The 25,144-nt window shown below is 37.7% G+C and overlaps 1 protein-coding gene across 16 annotated transcripts in view; it reads right to left on the bottom strand.

Moving 5' to 3' along the window:
- Positions 1-25,144, bottom strand: part of LOC121316843 (dystonin-like) — a 184,373-nt gene that overhangs the window by 22,201 nt on the left and 137,028 nt on the right. For 13 of the 16 annotated variants that reach the window (XM_041252112.1, XM_041252095.1, XM_041252101.1 and 10 more), the window contains 19 exons: positions 20,853-21,014; positions 20,207-20,377; positions 19,555-19,721; positions 15,866-16,025; positions 15,298-15,624; positions 15,071-15,155; positions 14,328-14,569; positions 14,001-14,207; positions 13,411-13,530; positions 12,287-12,394; positions 11,739-11,957; positions 8,743-8,946; positions 4,584-4,815; positions 3,940-4,166; positions 3,424-3,546; positions 2,783-2,884; positions 1,550-1,651; positions 968-1,141; positions 214-369 (listed from right to left, as the gene is read on the bottom strand). In XM_041252112.1, the coding sequence (XP_041108046.1) occupies positions 214-369; positions 968-1,141; positions 1,550-1,651; positions 2,783-2,884; positions 3,424-3,546; positions 3,940-4,166; positions 4,584-4,815; positions 8,743-8,946; positions 11,739-11,957; positions 12,287-12,394; positions 13,411-13,530; positions 14,001-14,207; positions 14,328-14,569; positions 15,071-15,155; positions 15,298-15,624; positions 15,866-16,025; positions 19,555-19,721; positions 20,207-20,377; positions 20,853-21,014 (3,288 nt within the window). The remainder of the gene's footprint in view (positions 1-213; positions 370-967; positions 1,142-1,549; positions 1,652-2,782; positions 2,885-3,423; positions 3,547-3,939; positions 4,167-4,583; positions 4,816-8,742; positions 8,947-11,738; positions 11,958-12,286; positions 12,395-13,410; positions 13,531-14,000; positions 14,208-14,327; positions 14,570-15,070; positions 15,156-15,297; positions 15,625-15,865; positions 16,026-19,554; positions 19,722-20,206; positions 20,378-20,852; positions 21,015-25,144) is intronic. The other 3 variants (XM_041252104.1, XM_041252108.1, XM_041252113.1) reach the window with 1 other exon arrangement.

Raw genomic sequence — 25,144 nt, 5'->3', positions numbered from 1 at the left:
AATTAATAATTATCCTGGATAATTTGCAGTAAATTATTATTACTTGCAGTGACCTATTATAGCATAATTCAAATCTGTCATGGGTTAGATCCTTAAATAAATCCTCATGTATAGTATTTATCTTGTACTGTACAAAAATAACACAATCATTTCCAAAGATATAATAAAAAAAGACAAGATATAACAACGCAAGAACACAATTGAAAGGCCTACGTGATGCTTGGCGAGTTCAATTTCAATAGCTTTTGGGTCTCCTCCTGCTTTCTTCTGTTCCTTCAGTGAGTCTTCTGTGTGTGTCAGCCACGTCAGCAGCTCATCCAAGGCATGCTGGAACTGCCCCAGAGCCAGCAGGGCTCCCTCTAGTTTGTGCTACAAAGACAGAAATACAGTTACTGGTGTATGGACTGGACCAGGGATGTAACTCCAGTGTGCTAAAAATGTTCTAACAATTATAATCAACCCCAAGAGAGCAAAAAATATTTGTTCCCAGGTGTATGTTATTAGCTTTATGAGTAACATGTTCAAATGAATCCCAATATATAACTTAACAGGAGTAATGATTTTCTTTTAAAAATAGTAGTTTTTTAATTTCTCAAATATTATATTCCTGAACATAAACCAATACCAAATTTCTGTGCATTTTATAATGTCAAGAAATATAATTGTTTTGCTTTTTGGATAATCAAGGTTGTAATGAACATTGCATACAGCTATATGGAATGTGTTTAAATAGTCCAGACTTTCAAATAGTTTGTTTTCATTATGTGCGCTTTGATGAACAAACTTATGATAGAATTTCTGAAGTCATAAGGAATTAACTCCATAGCTCTACCTTCCACCTCTAAGAGTTATATAATACTGACAATATACACGGCATACTCTTTAAACCATGGAGTCCTGATCAACATGCTATGCTTTGCGAGACTTTTATTGTGCATGTTGTTTATCTTTGGCTTTCCTGGTTTACCTGTCTGTTGATAATCTTCTGATCCAGACTGTCCCACAGCATTCTGAGCTCAGTTAATGGTTCCGTAATGGGATGTCTGTCCATTTCTTCAACAACTTTCTTCAACAGCATCTCTGCCTGCTGGTTGAGCCTTTCCATCTCTATCTGTAGTTGGTAGGCTTCCAACTTGAATTCCTGTTGTGCAGATGGCAAACAACATTAGTGACACAACCTTCAATAAAGGCCAAGTGCTGTCAACCTGACAAGTTATTTAAAAATTCTTCTCATTGGTCAAAAATTGATATAGGAGATTAGATATAAAATCTTGCCTACAAAATTACTTAAATAAATTACATCATACTGCCTACCTTATAACAGATTGACATACTTTTAATGTGCAAATTAAACAAGGGACATATGTTATAATTGGCATTTCCTATAGGCAGCCAAACAAACAACCCCCTTTATTTTAAAAAATACTGTTACCTTCGGGGTGATACTTAGTAAACATAACGTCTTCAAATATAAGGGTCAATGCACTGCATTCTACCTGATTTCCCTCTTGCTACTCGCAGTAATATTCATGAACCTGTATTTATGTACCTTCAGTTCCCCTATTTGTTGTTTGACAGTCTCTAGGTCAGTGCCAACAGGTGACATTGAATCAAGTTTATTCTCCACAATATCCACCCAGTCAAACAATCCCTGTAATCAAATCAAAAATGGATGTTAGTCACTAAATGCATGTTTTACTATCATTACAAAGAGCTCAAAACAGGTGTCACTTAAAAGTTAAAATGTGAAGAAGCAATACAGTATATATGCATAGAAATCATACACTTTTAGCTAGTTTTTTCTTATTATTTTACTTTATGTTATTTATTTATGTATTTGTTTAACTACAGTAAATATGGCTTTGCAATGTCAACTCTCTGCACTCCAGATATTATCTGGCAAAAAAGCTCTGGCACAGTTCAAATTAGTGACTGCTAAAAGGCAAGCACTGGGTGATCCCATAAATTTAATTAACATTGTGTAATAAAGGTCACAGACAGCCTTTACAATTAATATTTTACTGGCAATCAATATAATAATCCGATGTGTAAATTTCTGGCAGTTGCATCAGTTTTTTTTTTTTTTTCAGTTTTTTTTTTTTTTTTTTTTTTTTTTTTTTTTTAATCTGTCCCCACATGTTCAGCAAAACACTGGGTTTGGATGCCCATTTTGGTTGTCATCCAGACATCTCTATTACAACTAGCTGTTATTCCATATAAAGGACATTTGGAATTGCCTTGACACAATGACTGGAATTCTAGCTAACTAAAGCTTATTTTTGTGTCTTCAACCGTTCTTAGCTTAAAGAAAGAAAGAAATCCCAACAAGAGAATGCCATCTTTTCATCTTTGTTCTAACTCTGAATCATAAACTATCAGCCTTATTCAAAACATACTAGGAAAATATTGCTTTCCTTTGTTTAACATTAGCAAGGATTAAGAAATGTATATCTCAAGGAAAAAAAAAATTAAACAACCAACAATTATGAACTTGTATAAATAAACAAAGTGAGATATGTAAAGAAACAAATGAGGCATCTTGTTAGTAATATTCCTTGCACGGTTCAAATTTTGCTCAGTTTCTAGTTGAGAAATTAGTATTGTAATCTACCTGCTTGTAAAAGGACTCATATACGGACTGTCACCATTGTAACCACGGCCTGTTAGGTCATTTCAAGTAAGAGACATTGTAAAGATATAATTTTATTAGGACACGCTCTCTAATCAGACTGGTGGTCGTATTGAGTCCTGTATCTTCATAAACTGTTTAAAAAAACTGTACCTGCAATCCGTCCTGAAACTGAACAGCTGACTGCATAGCCTCCTCTAGTCTTTCCACTCTCTCCTTCCAGTTCTTGTTCAGGTTGTCCCAGGTAGAATTCAGCTGGAAAACATAACAGATTGGTTGGCTTCCAAACATGAATGCACACCAAACAGGTGCATTTTTCTGAGTGGGAAAATAGATTGTCTGTGTTATGCAGGTTTAGGTACAAGTACCTGAATGCTACCCAGTTCATAATATACTTTATTCAAACACAAACATATCATTTATAGCAATAATGGTCTCCGCAGTGGGCACTATCTCACAGTAGAACATTGACATTGTCTTTGCCTTCAGCTTGTGAAATTAACTAGGAGCTAATGCCCAACAGACAATGAATTCCATCAGGTTTTATTGCCTACATGAGTAACTACCAAGGTTTTTACATTAGGGGTGATGGTATAAAATAATCCATATCAGAATGAATGTAGTACAGGCTACTGCAGAATATACTCAATCGGTTCAAAATGTGTACTTCACAGCCCAGGAGGTAATTTATTGATCTCAATTAATTAAACTAACTACATGTTTAATAATTGTCTTTGACAACTTGCCACTTCCTTATCATCAATTTATCAGGCCATCATTCACAGTGTCACTACCTCATCTATGCTCTTCTTGATTACAGGCTTGTCAGGCTCGCCGCAGACAGCCATCAATTCATCCCCGAGATTCTGAACCATATCAAGCTCTTCCTGCAGTCCATCTATTTCTTCTTTAAAGCTCTGGAAAGAAAAGACACGCTCTTAGCAGGGTTTAAGAAAGGTAATGCAGTAAGTTAAATGACTGATCTTTTACCAGTCAATTACCTGTTTAGTGTCAGGGCTAGGTTTAGTGTTGGGATAACAGGTACTAATAATACAACTAAATATTTCATAAAACTGAAGATATTTAATCTACAGAATATAATTTCTATGGGTTCTATGTTGCAATACACAAGTATTATTGGTTATGCCTAGTTCACATCCACATTCCACTTCCTGTACACTCACTCCATACACATTTTTGAATGTGTGGTACAACCTTGCCTTCTTCGAGTTAATGGGCAGTGCAGGATTTCATATTCAAAAATGCAATTGAACTGGAATTTGTATTCAAGAATAACGAGTAGCCCTAACCTCTATAGACTCCTGCTGTTGTTTCACCACTGAAGGGTCAGTCCCAGGTTCCCCCAAGTCTCGCAGGACATCCTGTGTGTCCTTGATGGTGACTATGAGCGCACAGTGGTCAAACCAGAATTTCTCAGCCAGATCCATCACATCCAAGAGCTTAGCTTCTCTTTCTTCAAGCAAGGCCTGGATATCTTCCCAGATGAACACCATGTGGTCTAACTTGTCTTGCACAGCTGAATGATGAAAATGAATAGATTAGGACCAGCCTTTCAGTCTTGGGTTTTGAGGCTTTGCAGCATTGAGTGTTGGTTTTGTACTGTGGACTAAAGCATAACTACATACTCCCCCAAATATATATATTCAAATTGCCAGCTAAGAGAATATTATTAGGCATAAAAACTGTTAAAAAAAAAAAAAAGGTAAGGCACCAAATAATATATATTACTGAGTTTTAAAATAGAATACAACTCAGATGACTAAAAAAGATGAAAATGACAAATGAACAAAAAGAATATATATATTGCAGGCCAGAACCAAAGAACTATACATAATCCAAGGGCTCTGCGGCACGTTAAAATTGTTTAACATTAACATCCTTTTTCAAATACACTAGAGTAAATGCTTCAAAAATATGTGCCAGGTTAAGATACCTTTAGCAGATATATCTTTGTCAGCACCCTCAGAACGTGCAATCATCTCCTCCCCGCGTTGTTTCAGAGTTTCATATCCAGGCTGGAGCTTCTCCAGATCAACAGACACATTCTTATTCTCGCTGATCTGCTCTCTGATCTTCTCCACCTCCACAGAGATGGAAGGAGGCTGCCTCAAGCGCTCCGCTATCCGCCCCAGAGTCTCCATCATTGGGTCCATCTTGTCATGGAACTACAGAAGATCAGATTGTTTGTTATGTGTTTGAAACAGCATGAAAGCATTACTTCCCAGCGCACATTTCGATGCAATAAATGCTCATTTTGCATTCCATGCGACATGACTTCACTCAATTTGGCCAACTTGAATGCCAATGCCATACATCTTCAAATGAATGACATTGATCTCAGTTAGTTATAAGTAAACGATAAGGTTAAAGTATATTCTGTGAAAAAAACAGACCAGCTGTATTATAACTCAGCCATGTACAACAACACAAAAACTTGAAAAGCCCTATCCAACAGAGATAAATACCCTAGAACTGGATATTTTGGCGGATTTGCTGTCTTGGTAGTTTTTGACGTTTTCTGAATTGCCGTTTTTCACGTAGCACGTTCACAAAAAAAAAAGTGTCAGTTTTGTATTTCTACTTTTAATTTAAAAAACATTCAAATACATGTTTACTTAATGAAATTTGTCTTCTAAAACAGTATCTCATTTACAGTAACTCGTTATATCTATAACGTCACTACAGCAGCTTGGAAAACAACAAAAAAGGCCTTCTAAAAATGATTTACAGCATTATCGTTATATAGTCCTTAATTTTCAGATACCGGTAATTGGAAAGGATTAGTAGCTGCAGTACAGTATAACGATAGGCATTTGCTAACTCTCATTTTTAAAACATAGCTCTGGTTCACTAACAACACAGTGGAATGATCACTAACATTTAGTAATTGCAGGACAGTATTGCCATGTGTAAAAACTTTAACAATAAAGCCGAAACTAAAATTATTTAAATTTAAAACTAGTTAATAGATTAGCAAGCACTGGCAAAATCAACTCATTTTTATACAGTGCAGAAGTAACTCATTTTAACATATTGTTTAGGGACATTGTGATACCTGCATGGTGGGTGTCTTAACAGTAGTATCTATAATGAGTCGACAATAACAATCCAAAGCAAACTTGCTTTTGTTACAGACTTTCTAACAAGTCTGGAATAAACTATTTTGGATGTTACAGTACTTAACAGGTTATAAACACAAAATAACACAAAACTGCTTAACATAAAAAAAGAACAGTCCTACAAGTACCACAGTAGCAGGCGCTGTTTACATAGCCTCACAGTTTCTGATCGCATCATACATTTTTCTAAATCCATTGATGTAAATGTCCGACCTGCTTTTAGTTTTTTCAAGCAAACTGGCTTCATCACACTGCCACTCTCATATTCACTTTGAAATTCGACACATCCTTCCCCTTGTTTAGTGCTTAACCTGTGCTACATACCAGTCTGTCAGAGGCCGGGATCACTCACTGTATGCCACACTCTGATTGGTGGAAGAATTATTGGCGATTTAAATCAAAACCGCCAATAAAGCCAAAATAAATTCACCACCAAAATTTGCCGTTATACAGTGCATTTCTGAACTTAATTTTTTAACATTTTAATCTGAAAAAGCATTTATTTCAATGTTCAAGGTTTCAATGTTGTAATTGGTTTGAAAAAATCTAAATAAATGTTAATCTACTGTACAATGCATGACACACCATTATTAAAACACAATGTATATTACTTTCTGAAGGTGTTTCTCAATATTTTGTTTTCTAATAAACCTGTTTTTATACATGTGTATTGTTCTGGTATATTTTATAATAATAAGGATAATCATTATTTTTATATAGCGCCTTTCATAGTGGACCACCATCACAAAGCACAAGATACAAGACCAGGGTGTGTGAACTAAGCATCAGTTTCAGAGTCACTTACAACAACGTCTCACCCGAAAGACGGAGCACAAGGAGGTTAAGTGCCTTGCTCAGGGTCACACAATCAGTCAGTGGCTGAGCTGGGAAATTCCTGGTTACAAACCTGTTTTTTTTTAACTACTGGACCACACAACCTCCTATTGTCGCATTGAATCAAATTATACAGGGTGGTTCATGTGACCATTTCACAAGTTATACAGGGTACAGTCATAGCATGTCTGTAGTACTGAATATGACCATACCTACCCCTATGACACAAGGTTTCATCAACACTATAGCCAGACTATAGCCGGGTTCTTTTTTTGCATTAACAAATCCAAAATAAGCACTACATTTGTATTTAATGAGTAAAAATAAGCATTGCAATTTTTCTGCACAACTTGTCTGTCTTTGCTACTGCCTCTCCTAAAACTTCCACTAACTACATCTCAGCATTCAATGTCTTCAGTTACTAGGAAACTGTACAAAAGAAAAGCCCTGTTGTCTTTGCAGCCAATTACAGTAAGGATAAGAAAAGGTTAAAGTGCAAACAGGTTAGAGTTTAAACACCCCAGTCCAGCTAAGAATCTAACTGGAGGCATCGTCAGAGGCAATCGCTAAAAAAAACATGCCTATAACATTAAACAAACTGTTTTATAACGTATGAATGCATTTCCTTATTTTATTTATCTGTATGGCTTTAATTGAAGTTTTAACTCCCAGACCCAAGCCTTATCTGGAGTGCCGACTACAGCTTTACCCCATGGTCTACTGTTATCTCTAAAACACACACTTTCCCCCAGGCATACCTGTTAACTTAAAAAAAAAAAAAAACCTTAAAAAACATTCATGTATGTTTTTAGGCATGTACATCCTACAGTAAAACGATGCCAACCACCTACGTCTAACCCAGGAAAGGAACAGGAAATCAAAAATACTTAAATCAAATAAGAGCCTAATATTTAATCAAGCTCTTTTTGCTGGCTTTATTGGTGTTTTATTGTAGATAAGTCCTTTACAAAATATGTTAATACTAAGGTTCCACACAAGTTTGTTTTACCTTTATTAATGCCCGGGTACTTCAAGAAATCTAGCAGTAACTAAGAACTACAAAGTAAGCAAGATGATGTGACAGGGAGAGAAGGAATCTGAACTGCAAGTATACCTCCCGACCAGGAAGGGCGCTGGGTAAGGTTGGTGGTACGCCTTCTCCGAGATGGGTCAACTCGATGGTGGGACGAAACTGGAAGTCAGCCAGCTTGGGGAAAGGGTGTAGCTGTATGACTGCGGAACAACTCCATTGTGATCAGCTGTGGTGCAGGCGGCGATTGGAGAGAGTGCAGCGCCGCACTGATTATGGGGAGGAGTTTTGCAGTGCAAAGGGAACGCAGCTACGTACGCTGAAATCTAATGCAGCCAGAACGCTGCCATGTTGGTTTTGTTTACTGCTGCAGAGAATGACTGACAGGAGCTGAAGCCGCAGAGCCAGCACACACCCGATTCACTTTCCCCTGCACATCGAGCACAGGTGGATTACAGTACTTGAAAACTGTTTATTTTGTGCTTCAACTGTTTATTTTGGGACTGCCACTCTGTTTGTGTGCACCCCTCATACTATTGCTGGTAGAGGGGTTGAACTGTAATTAAAAAGCTCTTATTTGGAACTGGATTGTTTTGACTGGACAGTCACTCCGTCCATACAGATATATAACAATATCTACAAGCACTAAGTAAAAAAAGGTGGATTGAGGAAAGCCATGCCTTAGCTCATTAACCTGGTTGATATATGTTATGTATTTAAAAAAAAAGTGAAAGTAGCCAAGTGATGGGATAAGAAAATATAACAAAAGAAACAAAGGAAGAAAAAAACAATAATAAACTCCTGAAAATGTATATAAAATAATTATAATTGTTAGCATAGCTGCAAAAATTAAGCATGAAAAAGCAGTTGAGGTAAAATGCATGTCTAATGATTAATTGAGATGGTTAATGAATACAAAAACACAGACAGCTAAAATTAGAATTGAATAATTAAATCATGGATGATAAAAACAAACATACTTTTGCACTTGGAGGGTATCGTATACCACATTAGAAAACATGCATTGTGTGGGTACCTTGACTTTTTCATTCACTTAAATATGTGCAGTTTCTGCTGATGTAAACAGATCTTTTGAGTGAAGACCATACCTGGGTTGACTTGGAAATAGCTTCATCCAAAGCTACCGCTCGCTGTTTAACATCTTCTTTTATCTGCATGTAAAGCTTGTCAGTCACTGTGTACTTTTCCTGGATGGAAAGGCCTTCAGCAGGGCTTAGCTCCAACAACTGGGGCCCGGTTTTGTTCATCTTATCGATATGAGGCTTGTGTTCTGCAATCAACTCACGCATTTGCTGTAACAAACATCACGTCCATTTACAAAAAAAAATTACAATAAAAGGAAACTCCAGAATGCATTGTGTTTTTGCTCTTAATGTGTTTGTACTGTAACTACAGGCATAACATGATTAACATGTTGCTTATTATTTATACTTATATTTATATTATAATAATGTAGCTATTATTTATATTTATTATATTTACTGCATTTATTATTAGGTAAAACACATGTTATCCACTTGTACACACACTATATACTATAATATAGTGTGTATATATGTGTATAAGCATAACACTATGATTGTTATTAGACCCTTGAACAACTCTTATTCATTGTGTACATAAGGCTTGCACATTTGAACTACACTGAACAAAAATATAAACGCAACATGTAAAGTGTTGGTCCCATGTTTCATGAGTTGAAATAAAAGATCCCAGAAATTTTCCACATGCACAAAAATCTTATTTCTCTCAAATTTTGCGCACAAATTTGTTTACATCCCTGTTAGTGAGCATTTCTCCTTTGCCAAGATAATCCATCCACCTGACAGGTGTGGCATATCAAGAACCTGATTAAACAGCATGATCATTACACAGGTGCACCTTGTGCTGGGGACAATAAAAGGCCACTCTAAAATGTGCAGTTTTGTCACACAACACAATGCCACAGATGTCTCAAGTTTTGAGGGAGCATTCAGCTGGCATACTGACTGCAGGAATGTCCACCAGAGCTGTTGCCAGAGAACTGAATGTTCATTTCTCTACCATAAGCAGCCTCCAATGTCGTTTTAGAGAATTTGGCAGTACGTCCAACCGGCCTCACAACCGCAGACCACATGTAACCACGCCAGCCCAGGACCTCCACATCCGGCTTCTTCACCTGCGGGATCGTCTGAGACCAGCCACTCGGACAGCTGATCAAACTGTGGGTTTGGACAACTGAAGAATTTCTGCACAAACTGTTAGAAACCGTTTCAGGGAAGCTCATCTGCGTGCTCGTTGTCTTCACCAAGGTCTTGACCTGACTGCAGTTCGGCGTCGTAACCGACTTGAGTGGGCAAATGCTCACCTTCGATGGCCAATGGCACGCTGGAGAAGTGTGCTCTTCACGGATGAATCCCGGTTTCAACTGTACCAGGCAGATGGCAGACAGCGTCGTGTGGGCGAGCAGTTTGCTGATGTCAACGTTGTGAACAGAGTGCCCCATTTTGATGGTGGGGTTATGGTATGGGCAGGCATAAGCTACGGACAATGAACACAATTGCATTTTATCGATGGCAATTTGAATGCACAGAGAGACCGTGACGAGATCTTGAGGCCCATTGTCGTACCATTCATCCGCCGCCATCACCTCATGTTTCAGCATGATAATGCACGGCCCCATGTTGCAAGGATCTGTACACAATTCCTGGAAGCTGAAAATGTCCCAGTTCTTCCATGGCCTGCATACTCATCAGACATGTCACCCATTGAGCATGTTTGGGATGCTCTGGATCGACGTGTATGACAGCGTGTTCCAGTTCCCGCCAATATCCAACAACTTCGCACACCCATTGAAGAGGAGTGGGACAACATTCCACAGGCCACAATTAACAGCCTGATCAACTCTATGCAAAGGAGATGTGTTGCGCTGCATGAGGCAAAAGGTCATCACACCAGATACTGACTGGTTTTCTGATCCACGCTCCTACCTTTTTTTTTTTTTTTTTTTTTTTTTTTTTTTTTTTTTTAAAAGTATGTGTGACCAACAGATGCATATCTGTATTCCCAGTCATGTGAAATAAATAGATTAGGGCCTAATGAATTTATTTCAATTGACTGATTTCCTTATATGAACTGTAACTCAGTAAAATCTTTGAAATTGTTGCATGTTGCGTTTATATTTTTGTTCAGAGTACTTCATGAACTAACAGATCTTTTGTAACTCAGGCACATCTATAATAACTTGGCCCTCTTCCATTATGAACCAGTGGAAGATAATCTAATTAAAAAACAAACAAAACAAAATTAGCAGGCCTCCTGTGAGATGATGTCATCTTTCTGCTTTTGACCTTTCTAGTTATACAGCTCATAACAAACTGACAGTTAATTACACTTCACTGATGTGTAGTTCTAAAGAGATTACGTCCTCTGTGTCCCAATCACATAACGTTAAATGTATAGCCAAAATACTGTCAGAAAAAAAAAGTTATTTTAATTCATAAGAAATGTCTGACTTGGCCAGAATCCTTTAACCGTTTCTTTTTTGCAAAACTGCTAAAAGCATTGAATACTGTATGGCATTAACCTTTACATTTAAGTAAAAAATGAATAAGGTATTGTCATCATTATAATATAATCTGTATGATCTGGATTTGCACTTAATTTCCTTAATAAAAGGTCTCTTGGATTAAGGCTATTCAAGGAAACAAAGGTGTTTTACTTCCTTAGCTTTTATGAAATGACTCTGATTAATGAGGTGGAGATCTTATACATTCTACAATAAGCAACAGCTGTAAGTGAACTAAAAACTGGAGTTGTTACGAACAGTAACAAAGCACCCCGAAGTGCACTGTACCACGGATATAACCAGTCACTCGACAACACTGGTAATATAACTTAACTGAAAGAATCATAGAACACTGCTATGCATGTCTTATCTGTGTCATTGATATGTCCAGAGCTTAAAACAATGAGACAGTGAAACAGTTCATTTTTACTGCCGTAATGAAACTTAACTGAGAAAATCATTGTGCCTGAGCATAGAAGCCTGTTTTCTCCAAACGTGATGTACAGCCCAAATAGTTCCTGTCTATTAGACTCTTACCCTCAATTCTTCTTGCTGCTGTTTTAAAGTTTCATATTCAATAGCAGGAGCAGGAAGCTGGGAGACCGCACTCCTCATTTCCTGCAGCCACGGCCACAGCTCATCATAGGTCTCCCAGAACTGACTGGCCAATGAATGAGCGCGCTCAAGCTGTAGGCATCGCTCGGCGTTAATATGGCTGACAACATCATATTTCTCCAGAAGAGTTTGAACTTTATCCTGAAATATAACATTAAATGCAAAAAATTTGAGAGGGATATCATAGCAAATACAGGGGGTTTAATAGGATCTGTACTGGTCAGCCAGTGGCGCTGACTTTATTAACTCAATTGTACATAACACTGGAGGCCTTGTAATATTCACGTTAATTATTTTTTGCATAACAAAAATTAAACAACAGAAAACACACTCCTTTTAAACTGCAAGAACAAAGCATGAATCCGCTTTAAGCAACTGTTTTTGATTTGCAATGCTGAAATTGAAGCAGCACTGGTATCAGAGACATTTTCAGTATGGATGGTACTAAATATCTTGAATGTTCATTTTACCTGTAGGGATTTTTTCTCCTCTTCATCGCTGCTGCTGATTATTGCCTCTCCAGTTTTCACAATGTCATCGATGGCATCCTTATGTCTTAAAATGTCAATAGAGAAAGCCTAGAAATAGATATAATTTGCTTGTAATTAAAACAAAACGGACACAATAACAAATGTACCTGTATTAACTGATGATGTATCTTTACTACAGCTTGTTTAAGATAAACAATAATACTATTACTTGTAACCTGGGTGTTACAAATCACTTTGTATGCTGGTGGCCATTTGGCCACTACCTTTCAAAACCTGGTGGCCAAGTGTGCTTTTATGGTGGCCAACATTTTCAACTGGGGACAATATGAGGAGACGTATATTTTGCATGCACATTTTTTATCATCTTTAAATTGTGGGAGGGGATCTACATACAATCGTTGTGCCAGAGAACTAACTTCATAACATGCTAGGGAACTACATACATTAAAATGAAATGCCAGGAAATAGAACTATAGTAATCAAATGGCAGGGAAGATAACTATATAAAATTCCAGGGAAGTGAACACTTTTCTTTATTTTTAAGTTACTGTCATAGACTATAGCTGGCTAAAATACTAATACTGTTAGCTTCTCCTCCTCATCTTCTGTTACATTCTCATTTTTCATGGAGTTGGCCAGATGTGGATTTTCTAAATCCAAATGCAAATAGATTTGACTGTTGCTTCAGTTTCTTTGACATTTTATTTAGGGTAAGTAAGAGGTATTTTGTGAATTTTCTTATTTTTATTTCCCATGCCGCCTAAGCTGATCAACCGAGAAGTCAGGGAAACTCAATGGCGCTGCAGCACTCATGCATGGAGAATTTTTTAAAAAGCTGTGCAGTTTTTTTTAAACCTCACTCTCTGTGCTGTAAGACAATGCAGACACCTCAGCACTGCTTTTGGCACTTCTTGTTGGTTTTAAAGTTTTTTAGTTTATTAATTTTCTTTTAAGTTCATAACAGCTGTCTCTTCTGAACTGCAGAAAACGTGGTGACTTTACGTGACAAATCTACTGGCCATATTAAAACTGAAGGTCATATTTGGTGACCTGATTTGAATCACCCTGCTTGTAACTTCCTGTTGTAAACCCATGTGCATTACCTTTTGAACTTGTAACTGAGCTACAGTCTGATCTTGCTCAAGTCTGATAGCTCCAAGTGATGCCAGTTTTTTTTCTGCATCAGTTAGCCACACAACCTCCACCTCAGCTGCATGTTCAAACTGCACAATGAAATACCGTGGCAGAGATTAGTAAAATGGATAAACTATTTTCTAAATATGTTATCATTTTGAAAATCACTGACAAGTTTGTTTTTCAATTGCCCTATCCCTTATCCTTTTGGGGGGGGGGGGGGGGGGGGGGGGGGGGGGGGGGGGGGGGGGGGCAAGGGAAAGGGGGAGAGAGAGAGAGAGACAGAGAGAGAAAGTAGCAGAGACAGTAGCTTTAGGGCTGGTAAATAATGTGTAAAACCAAATAAAGCAGATGGTTCTAACAATTTAAGAATTCTCTTTGGTCCAGCATCCAGATGTCTGCTATGCGACAACAATAGCTCATTTTGCACACTGACATTCAGTTCAGATGCCCTCTTTGTTACAGACAGAATGTTTACATTACATTGCCAGCTTTTCCATTAAACATCATTAATAAATAATTTACTATACAACCCCCTGTAGGACAGGCTGTGCTTTACCTGCTGAGATCTCAGAATGACAGCATCTATTTCTTCCACATGCTGCGTGATGGAGTCGCTCACAAGTCTGTACCTCTCATTGTCTTCACACACCAGTCTGTCCAGTCCCTCCCGTGCTCTCCAGGGCACCAGCTCCAGCAGAGCACTACTTACCTCATTGAGAGTGTCCACCAAGCCCTTGCGCCCCTTAGCATCTTTCAGGAGCTCCTGAAACAATAGGGCTTCAATTGGGCCTTGGACTCAAGAGTACAACCAGATTTTTTATATATATTTTTTTTTAATTCACATTAACAATTGTGTCAGTGCTTGAACAATAGAAAACCTTACTTTTTGTCTCTCTTGCACTTGGGTCAGCTGTTCTCCTGCAGGGACCTGAACTTCATAAGCAGCTACTTCTGCTTCAATGTAATCTAGCCAACTGCACAGCTCTTCGTGGTTTTGCTGCAGTTTGGTAGCAAGCACTAGAGCTTGATTGAGCAGCTTTGAAACATCTGTGCTCATTGAATCGATTTCTGCATATCTGGCTTTGATACCATCCAATTTTTCTTGAATGATAACAACTTCATCACCTGAAAAAAAAAGTGTGTTATATGAGTAATGCAACCATCTCAACTAACACCGTTTCTGAAACTTTTCTAGGAACTTACATTTTCTATAGTTGCTTGGATGGTAGATGGGATTCAGGCAAGTAAATGTGGGGACTGAATAAAATTATGCTAAGACACAAACACAGTAGCAGAATGTTTGCAAGGGACAGCTTGCACAGAGGAGATGACACTGAGCTGAAACACTGTGAGAGTTACTGTACTACAAGCTCTGTGGAATAATATTCATGGATTTCTCTGTAGTTCCTGGTTGATTGATAACTCAAGAATATGCGAGTACAAAAATAAGAAAATAATTCTGAATGTGTCGATAAGGTTGCAGTAGACATAGTTAGAGTGTGTTTGCTCTAAATTTCACATCTGCAGTGTTCAGTCACGCTTATTTACCAATAGAGCTATAACACAATGCATACTGTTTTATTTATTAATGCTGTGAATTTGCAGTTTTACCCATTTCCATATTACCTGTTGTTTGTTTCAGAAGTTCCAAGCCATTTTGAATAGCCAGGTCAACATTTTGTTTCCTAAGCACAATGTCCTCATGAAGAGCCTACATAAGAACAGAAAACACACACATATACATATATATATATAAACAAAACACACATTAAAATCAATTGTAATGTATGGAGAAGATGACAAACTTAAAAGACAAAAATGGGATAACATAAAAAAAAAAATATAAAAAATACCAGTTGCTCATTATGCTGTTTATGAAGTGCATCAGTGTTGTAGTCCTGGACTGCCACATTGCTCAGTTTATCATGTACTTCATTTAACCAATTCATTAGTTCAACTTCATCTTCGCCAAAGAGCCGGGCATTAGAGAGGGCCTGCTGCAGCATGGCTGCTTTCCTGCTACATCTCTCCTGGACTTCAATGATGTGAGTCTGTATTGAATCCAGCTTGCCCTGCACCAATTCCTTGTCATCCAAGGAACTCATTGTCTTAAGTGCCTGGCCAAGGCTAATAGCTTGGTGTAAGTTCTTACTGTGACCCATAATATCATCTTTTAAGGCCTAAATAGGGCAAATGGAAAAAATGGAAGAAAAAAAGCCACATGCAGAAATGATAAATAATAAGAAAAGAACTAAAACATGTCAAAACAAGTGCAGAAATATCATACAAATGATAAACGAATGGAAAATTGTAAAAATAATATTTGAAATTAAGTTGAAAAATGTGATATAAATGAGAAACCTGATGACTATATTACACTCCCAGAGCCAAAATGGGCGCAGCCTCAACATTGCTGTTTACCTTGTGCTGTGAAATTTGCTGCTCTAATTTCTTAGTCTGGGTTCCAATGGGTTCTGAGTTTGCCAGTCTTTTTTCAGTGGTAGAAAGCCACTCTGCCAAGGGCTCCAGTGTTTCATGGAACTGCTGTGCTACCACTAGGATACTTTCCAGCTGTCGGTGCCTATAAAAATGCCAAGAGAAAATACAAGTGTGGCATGATTAATGTGAAAAATTATTAGCCATAGCCAAACCTGCTAGCACTATGAAATGATTGTATGTCTGGACACCTAGAGACACAACAGATGTGTGCAATTTTGTAAATCACATTTTACCAGACTCATTTCACCCATGATTTTTTAAATATTTTTTTTTTTTATGTAAGGGTGGATATGTAAAAAGAAAATGAATCATGTTTTAAATACCATTATACTATATTCACACAATTACTGTTTTGAGATTCAGCATTTATTTGGGAACTCCCCTAAATCCCTTGTTTATAAAGATACAGGGTATTAATGCATGCGACAGTGTAGCCATCTGCCATGTGGGTGCGTGCATTCGCTGCTGAGTAACAGGCAGGATAACAGGATTTAACTTACATATCAATTAGCACAATGAACAGCTCACATGACACTACCAGCAATGGTAGCGCACAGAGTACATACAACACAGTGTACAAAAACTTTGGTAGGCTCTAACAACCAAACAAGCAAGATGGGCCGAATGGCCTCCTCTCAAACTAGTTTTCTCTGTTCAATCATAACGTTGCTGAAGAGCGTGATCCGGGCAGATATGGGACAGATTACTGTGTGTGTGTGTGTGTGTGTGTATATATGTATACACACACACACACACACACACATATATATATATTGCACGCAGACACACACCACGATGGGCCGTGTGGTTCCCATGAGATATACGCACGTCAAGGTGGTGATTAGGCCACAGCACAACTCAAAGTGGTTTATACCACTTATAAAATGTCAACTTCAAAGTTAATTGTTATTTGGGGGGTGAAAAATAATTAAAACACTAAATAAAACAATACACTTTTATTATGTGTACATCCGCAGTATTATATAGTCCCAAAAGGACAAAACATTTAATTTGTATTCAATTATTTTTAAGTTTTACTTGTTAAAAATAAACTGCACATTTCCATGTATGGTGCATTTCTGCCTTGAAAGTGGCATCTCATAAGTAGAGGGCAGAGTACAAGCTATTGAAGTTTTTTTTTTCAGGGCGGGGCTTCTTGAAACTAAGGAAGGAAGTAGCACAGCTGCAATGGAGGCTGAGTAGAGGTGAGTTTGAGGATACAACTGAACTGTTTTTTGTTTTGCTGTGGTGGAGTCCAGTAGCTTTGCAAACTGCTTTCAGATAGAAAGTCCGGTTACACATACAGTTTCCCATGATGCCAGCACGGCTTCTGAAAGTAGGTGCATGCAGTTTAAGCATCATTTCGCAGAGGAAATGTATTCCTATCGGTTCACTGCAGTACCAGTAGGGTCTAGTGTTCAGGATTTGCTGAGGAGCTCTGAGTGGGTGCAGGTAAAAGGTAGTTACATCAGGAGGGCAGTTTGACGAATATTGTGTTAATGCTCTGCACCGGACAACTGGGGTCAACTGTGTTAAAAACTGGAGACTGAATACTGATCGCCAGTTGAACTTCTTGCACTGGCATAACATTCCCTCAAAATGTTGTTGGGGTTTTCTGGACTTACTTCCTTAAAATTAATGTCTATATTTCTTTTGTTAAGCCAGTCTTTAAATACATTAACAGGCCCATGTCGTAGTCTTTTAGTATTTTTTCATCTTTGTTTTCTTCTATTTCAATTAGCTCATTTAATCTTATGTGTCTACTGTTGACCAATCAGAGGTTGTTATTTTTCCAAGCTGTTTTATAAATATATATTAAGCGCTTTGTGATGGTGGTCCACTGTGAAAGGTGCTATATTAAACAAAGATTAATTGATATATAACAGTCAGCACTCGGGCATCCATTACGCAGATACACGTCTGTCTTATTTTACGGGCCTTGTGTTAAGAATCAATTTCCATTATTTCTTTAAAATTCACAACAGTGTCATTGGTAAAGTATCATATTTTGTGGTATGTGCGCAGAACTATTTTATTAATTATGTGTACAGATGATTATTTTTTTAAAACATCAAATACAGAGATAAATACTATGATCATCAAAATAAAATGTCAAAGTTATTCAAGAACTTTACAATAGCTTGTGAAATGGTGTTGTAATTAAACAGCCTGTAAGTAAAGTGCATCTGCAAGGACAGCTTTCAGCTCTAGTACGTCAGATGCATGTTCACAAATACAGTGTGTAAACCATACTGCTCTTTGGCATCAGTGACCAGTGACAAGCAACCAGACTGTTTTACCAATTCCATAAACTCCGACTTATGATACTCGGCAACTTTAGGTAAGTATTCATGTCTCAGCTGGGCTGATGAAGGAATCCCTCCAACATCTGCTATATTTATGTAACTTTTGGTTGTCCAATTTTTCAAGAGGGATATTTGCGCAAACAAATACCTCTGTCAGGTCAAAACTGAATGTGTTTCGTGCTTCGCGTTTTTCAGTGGACTTTTGGCACATGGAAGTCACTGTTTTTTGTTTCTTTGCAAAGCCAACCAGTCGCAGTACTGCTCTGGATTTTCACCTTTCTCTTTCGGTGAATACTTGAGTCAAAATACCTATATATATATATATATATATATAGAGAGAGAGAGAGAGGAGAGACACACACACACACACACACACACACTATATATATAATGTGTGTGTGTTAAATTTTGAACATCAGCAGAAAGTCACTAAATTCTACCTTTAATCCATTATTAGAAAAAGATTGAGTGTGAACAGCCAATCAGCTTCTAGATCTAGCAGGCTTCTATTTTGCATAGACGCCCGCTGGAACCTTGAAGTGCTTAACTGTGAATTACATTTTAAATCAATCCGTGCATAAATACCAGCTTTTTCCCTTAACATTCTAATCTACAACTAATCTGATAATATAAAAAGCTACTTAAACATACTTTCTAACGCTGGTCTAAAGACAAGCAAAATCATGTCTGTGACAGAACATCGTAATGAAGGCTCAATTCACAGCTACTGGACAGCAAATCAACAGGGAAGACATGATTGGTCCACAATTCTGTCTTCAGCTGGATCCAAACAACATCCTCCCTCAAATCCAGCCAGTCAACTCCCAACCCTGTTTCAGTTCTTTCCGCACCAGCCAATCCACTCCCTGCCTGCTTGAATGACGTCCCGCCTCCAACAAGTTTTGAGTCAGACTCTACTACACGGACTATTCAACAATTGTACATGTCCAAATAAATTATAATAAGAAAGAGTAAGACTCCAATAAATACATATGTTATCAATAATAATAATTTTAATAATAATAAACCGGTTTCTCTGCGTGTATGTCATTTTTCTATTCTAATTCTGTTAGGGACTATTTTCCTCAGCGGAACACATCAGGGTGCATAACTCCAGGCGCGGTCATCTACCACACGGTAGAGCCTGCATCGACGGGCTCTATCGCTTAAATAGTATAGTTCTGAAGTAAAACTATAAGAAAGTAAGCATAGGCAAAAGCGAAAGCTTTAGTTAAATGTTGCCTTACTTGACTTTTAACTTCTTGCACTTCAATCAGAGTGTCATTCCAGAAGGGTTTACTCTACCTTGTTTCTGCCTTGCTGAGCAATGCATCCCACCTACGACTAAGACTGCCAAGTTCCTTCAGCATCTTTTCCTTATCTGCCGGCTCTGCAGCCTCAGACAGTTTTTCTCCCTCTCGTTTGATTATATCCACTGTTGGTTTACGGTCATCCAATAGCCTTTGCAGAAGCTGTTCCGAAGAAAAATACAAAAAAATTAAAAACTGATAATGAATCAAACTGTGCTGCAATGGCAGTGGGACGGCAAATTAAAGTCATGGCTGTTTTGGGGACCTCTCTAAAATCCGTTCTAATGTTCTCAAATATGTTGTAGATTCCAAGCCAACATTAGAAGTGTGACAGTGTGTCAATAACTGACGCTTTTTATCTACAGCAAAGCTAAATCCTTGCAGGGTGGTTCTCAAAGTATTGTTAAGACTCACTACTGTAGAGGTTAGCACTACAGAAAACCAAAACAGGAGACCATTTTAAAGTTTTTTACTCCAGGTGTTTGGTACTAAACCTCTTTGTTGACATGGGTATGTGGAAATGTGTACATACAGTAATATATCTACACATAAAAAATATGTAAATATACCAAAAACATGTAAGCGTACCATGTAGTTGCCATCATTATATTTCAAATACAAGTTCGGGAGTTATATTTGAAACTTACTTTTTGCTCCTGAATCTGAGCCTTCACTACTTTGAACTCAGCGGAAGGCGGCTTTTGATTGGCAATAAGATCTTCAGTATCATTCAGCCAGCTGAGCAGGGATTCAAGGGCATCTTGAAACCTCCCACAATGCAGTAGTGCTTCATGCAACTGGGCATCCCTTTCTGCAACCTGTGGTCAGATTTAAACAAAAGCCAGTATAAATACAATATTTTAAGTTGGAACTGTAATACTGATGTCAAAGTTAATACACAGATCTACTGTTATGTAGACCCTAACGTTTACTGGTGTGAATGACTTGATACTGCAATTACTGTACCCATGGCTCAGAATGCAGAAATAAAAAACAATGCATTGCTTTATATAAAAAAATAAAAATAAAAAAAAGCTAGTTCTCTGTTTTTGAGTCCTATTACCTGTTCTAACAATAACGACACAGTGCAGTTCTGACTATTTTTGGATCTTTCACAGCGGGTAAAACGTTCTTTTGACACTGAAAGGGTGTGTATTTTTAGAATTTCAACAAAGTCTTTGTTCTGTAAATTAAGCTTCAGCTTTTTTGGACCACAATGTCAGTGCTGACTTGATCAGCAGAGAGAAAGAGTGAAACAAAATGTAAAAAAAAAAAAAAAGAAAAAAGAAAAACCTTCTTGTTGAGTGTATTCCATCTTGTGTTAACATCCTCGAGATCACCTTCGAGGCTCTGGGTGTTGGCGTTTTTAGCAGCGCTCTGTATAAGGCCCTGTCCCAGCCAGTTAACATCTTGTAGCTTAGCTTTCAAGGGCTCGATCTCTTCTTTTTGGAATACCTGGGGTTATTCAAACCAAAATAACAGATCATATACAACTGAAATACAGACAATTCATTTATTTTTACACACAGCTCAGCTACTTAGGGAAGGCGCTTAGGATAAAACATGTTATTCTGGTTCTTTACTTCAAAAATATAGGCCAGCTCAAAGTCTGTGCCAATATTTACTTCAACATATCCCTAATTTATTATTGTTCCTACATTTGTAATATCTGAAATGCTAAATGCTGTACAGCTTACAGAAATACAAAAGCGCTTCAGAAAGACAAAAAGGAAACAGCCCTCTCTCATTTCTGTTAATCTGCTATTTGAAGTACAGTAATTGGGTGTGTTTTACTGGGGGTCTTTACTACTGTCACAAAGAAGACAAGCTTATAAAGTTATCTACAAGTTTTGAAGTTATATTGGTTTGTACAATTCTCAAGGTAATAACTCATCTGCCAGAAAGGGCACACATCCAGACTAGTGATGTGAATATTACTCAATAGCATTGTTAGTGAATTATAGTTTATCTTCCAACAAAAAGTGACAGGCAAGGTTTGTCTGTATTTAAGATGACAAATGGTGTGTTCAGTACATGTTTTTTTTCTCTCTATATCCCCTTCATGCCTTATTTGTGGACACAAGAATCTGTGTTACTTATTTAAAATGACTTGTGTGGATAATGCTTAACATTTAGAAAAAAAAAAACTCATTAGCTGTGTGAAAAAAAAAAAAAAATCAATAGAAAATAAACAGATGATTGTTTTCTATGGTTATATATTTTCTGTCTTTAGCATGAACATTCAGGTTGTGTAACTCCCAGGGTAAAAATTCTAAGAAACTAACTTAATCTTGAATAAAAGATAAACATTCAAACCATTACCTAATTACAAAACAAAACTTTCAGCTCCATCTATTTTATTACCACTGGCTGCTTACCAAATACTTGAGGCCAAGAGGTTAGGTACAGCGTTTTAAACTTATGATAAACCCAAATATTCACTAATTGCTTGAAGCAATTACAAGCTGTTTAAAAGCTGTTAATGTCCTTTCATCTAAGAATCTCAGAAACCACTTTATTCCATGATGTAATATGCATCTTTATGACTAAGCTCATGAAGAATGATTACTAAGATTAAAAAAAAAAACATGAAAAGGCTCTGTACTGATAGAGGACTAGAAAAAAAAGCTGACTGAAGAATGTGGTCTGCAAAGGCATTCAAAAAGACAAGGTACAGATAGCTAGCAGAAAACTAATCTTTTTACACACAGCTGTAAAGGATCAATGCGTGACAAAAAGTACAACAAACCAATCAAAATAGATTCTGTCGTCTTGTAATCTGATATGGAAGGACTCCTATTAGACAGGTTACCAAGCATACCAAATCAAAAGTTCTTAGCATTGAAACTATTTACTCTGTTGACCCTTGAGCAAACACCCCTGGCCCGGTGTTCCTAGGCCAGCATCTATACACTGTTTATTGGATACCTTATAAGAGAAGAGACTGCTTTTGTCTATTTCAGGATATGTGGTTGTTGTCTCTACCCTGCTGTCACTCCCCTCATCCATCACTGGACCATTCATTGGATAGTCCCCAGTATGCGTGAAGTCTTTATCTTCCATAGAGAAGAGCAGGCCTTTAACATCAGCTGCTGGAACACTGTTCTCTAATTTACAGTATACTCCATTGTCAATAACTTGGTTCTCCTCTGTCTCTAGTTGCAATTCCACCACAGTGGGCCAGAAACTTTCTATTTGTGGAGAGAGAGGTTCTTCTAAAAGTTCTGCTGTTGGTAGTTCATTGTAATTAGTGCACAGTTGTGGTTGTGCATCATAGTGGTTTATGTCATTTTGTAATTCGACTGGTATACAACAAAAAGATTCATTATCGCCCGCTAGTTCAATGCTGATAGGATCCGTCACATGTGTATGGAACTCCTCTGGTATTTCAGTCTCTGTCATCTCATTGTAACATAAACCTGTTGTGACCAACTCATGCACTGGGGTGAAAAGTTGGTCCTCATTATCTGACATAGCAGTATAACTGGTTTTGTGTTCCTGGATGCCATCCGTGGATGATAGACTTCTCCCCCCAGCATCTCCCCTCTCTTGAGTGTCGTGTCTTAACTCTCTTTCCACTGTTGGACTACACAAACCAGAATCTTCTTCTGAGGTAAGGGAATTTGAAGTCCTTTTGGGTTTGCACTGTTTTGATAAATCTGATATGCCTGCACTGTCCACAAACGAACCATCGCTTCTGTTGGTATACTCGGCAAAGTTGGCGGGAACGAACATTTTCCACGACCTCCTGTTTTCTTTCTTTTCCGTGTGTGACCTTGTTTTGGGTAACACTGTCCCTGATGCCCTGATTATATCGCTGTTTAGCTTTAGTGCATCAAAAATCATTTTCTCATCCAGCTTGTTCGTTTCATGGCTTCTCAGCTCAAAACCACTGGAAGATGCCAAAACGCCATTGCTGCATAAAGTGCTGCTATCCAAAGTCCTGTGACTGTATGGGAGGGTGCGATCTGTAAAGTGCCGAGAGGTAAGGCTGCCCTTTGAACCCGAGTCAATCTGTTCGTTCAGTCTCACAGTATCATATATTGATCTTTGGGGAACGTAGCAGTCTTCAATATTCAAATCTTCTTCCTCCCCTTTACCTACACAGGTTGGGTTTTGACGTAAACAATCTGGTCTACTTAATGGTTTTCCCATCTTGTAGTGAATTGACTACTTCACAAGCCAGTACAAAAAGAAGGCAACAAAAGGTAACACGAAGTCCGGAAAGTCTTGAAAAACAAAACACTTGAACCACAGTGTAAAAAAATAAATAAGATAAATAAAAAATAAAAATCACTCTATGAGGTGGAGGAGGTTAAATTCAGGGCAATCATTACATTTTGTCATGTATGCAAACATGTTTTCTAAAACTACTTAAAGTTATACATATACAAAAGGTGAATGCCTCATATTAGATACATATTATACATTTGCCAGAATACACCAGTAACTACTGCTTTAGTTCAGAAATTTAGTTAATTTAATTAATCCATTCCAATACAGTGTTTCTTTGAACATGGATCAATTATCCAGAATTTTAAAATTAAATGATAGCAAAACCATTGTATCCTGATAAGTACAGAATATCTTCTTCTAAATCCTCAATTGATTTGAGCACAGTAGGCTTATGACTTACTCTCAAAACCAGTGGGCAAAATGTCCTTCTAATTATAAAAAGCTTGTGCCTCCTTCCTTGGCCGAATTATAAGATGTCATTGTTTTAAATCCCAGGTCAATGAATTCCTTTTGTTCACTTTGCCTTTTATTTTTTAGCTCCATACTTTCAAAGAAACAGCCGTGCTCACCCGCTCCAATCCACTAAAACCACTTCCTTAAGCTTGCAACTTCTGAGAGTTTCCTCTCTGTTTTTACTCCAAACAAAATATAATTTTTATGGTCAAATTCTCAGAGATCTTCCCCCTTCTTCCATGTTAGACTGCTTCAGAACATTCATTTATATGACAGAAACTACTGTCCGTTCCTTAAAACAGTTTGAAAACACTACTAAAAAGGATAAATGTTATCTTCAGTTCACAGTGCAAGGACAGCCCACAAAAAAGCACCAGTTTCTAAAACAAAGGAGAATCCACATCCAGCCACTGCTGCTGATAAAAAAGCTCTATTGCTCTCTCGTTTTCCCTGAGTTGACATACTCTCCAACAGCGCGCTTAAAGGAACGCCCCTTTTCATTATTCAGACAACATCTGCCACAACTCCATTTGTACTAGGGGTGCTCCATCACATGTTGATTGGTAGCTGCTTGACCCTTTTAACTCTCGTTCTGTCTCCTGGCCAACATGACTTAACTTCTTAGTCATCTTTTCACTCCCCACCATTTGTCTGTCACAGACGAGGACTGAGCTGATGCAGTGGGAGGAATGCAAGCGGCTTAAACACAGAGAAATGCAACACCGCTCTGGTGATGTCGTGCAAGACAGAAGCAGTTCCTCTTTTTCTTTTTTTTTTTTTTACAGACTGGCTGCTTAGGAGTTACTGATATCCTGTTAATTAAGTGGGAATGTTGAAAGCAGCCACATGTTGTTCTCTCAGGTAATCTAACACCAAAAGCACTGCCAAGTCAAATA

This window comes from Polyodon spathula, chromosome 6 (assembly GCF_017654505.1).
Source record: "Polyodon spathula isolate WHYD16114869_AA chromosome 6, ASM1765450v1, whole genome shotgun sequence".
NCBI lineage: Eukaryota > Metazoa > Chordata > Actinopteri > Acipenseriformes > Polyodontidae > Polyodon > Polyodon spathula.
The sequence above is the reverse complement of the archived record's forward strand: the minus strand, read 5'-3'. Positions and strand labels throughout refer to the sequence as shown.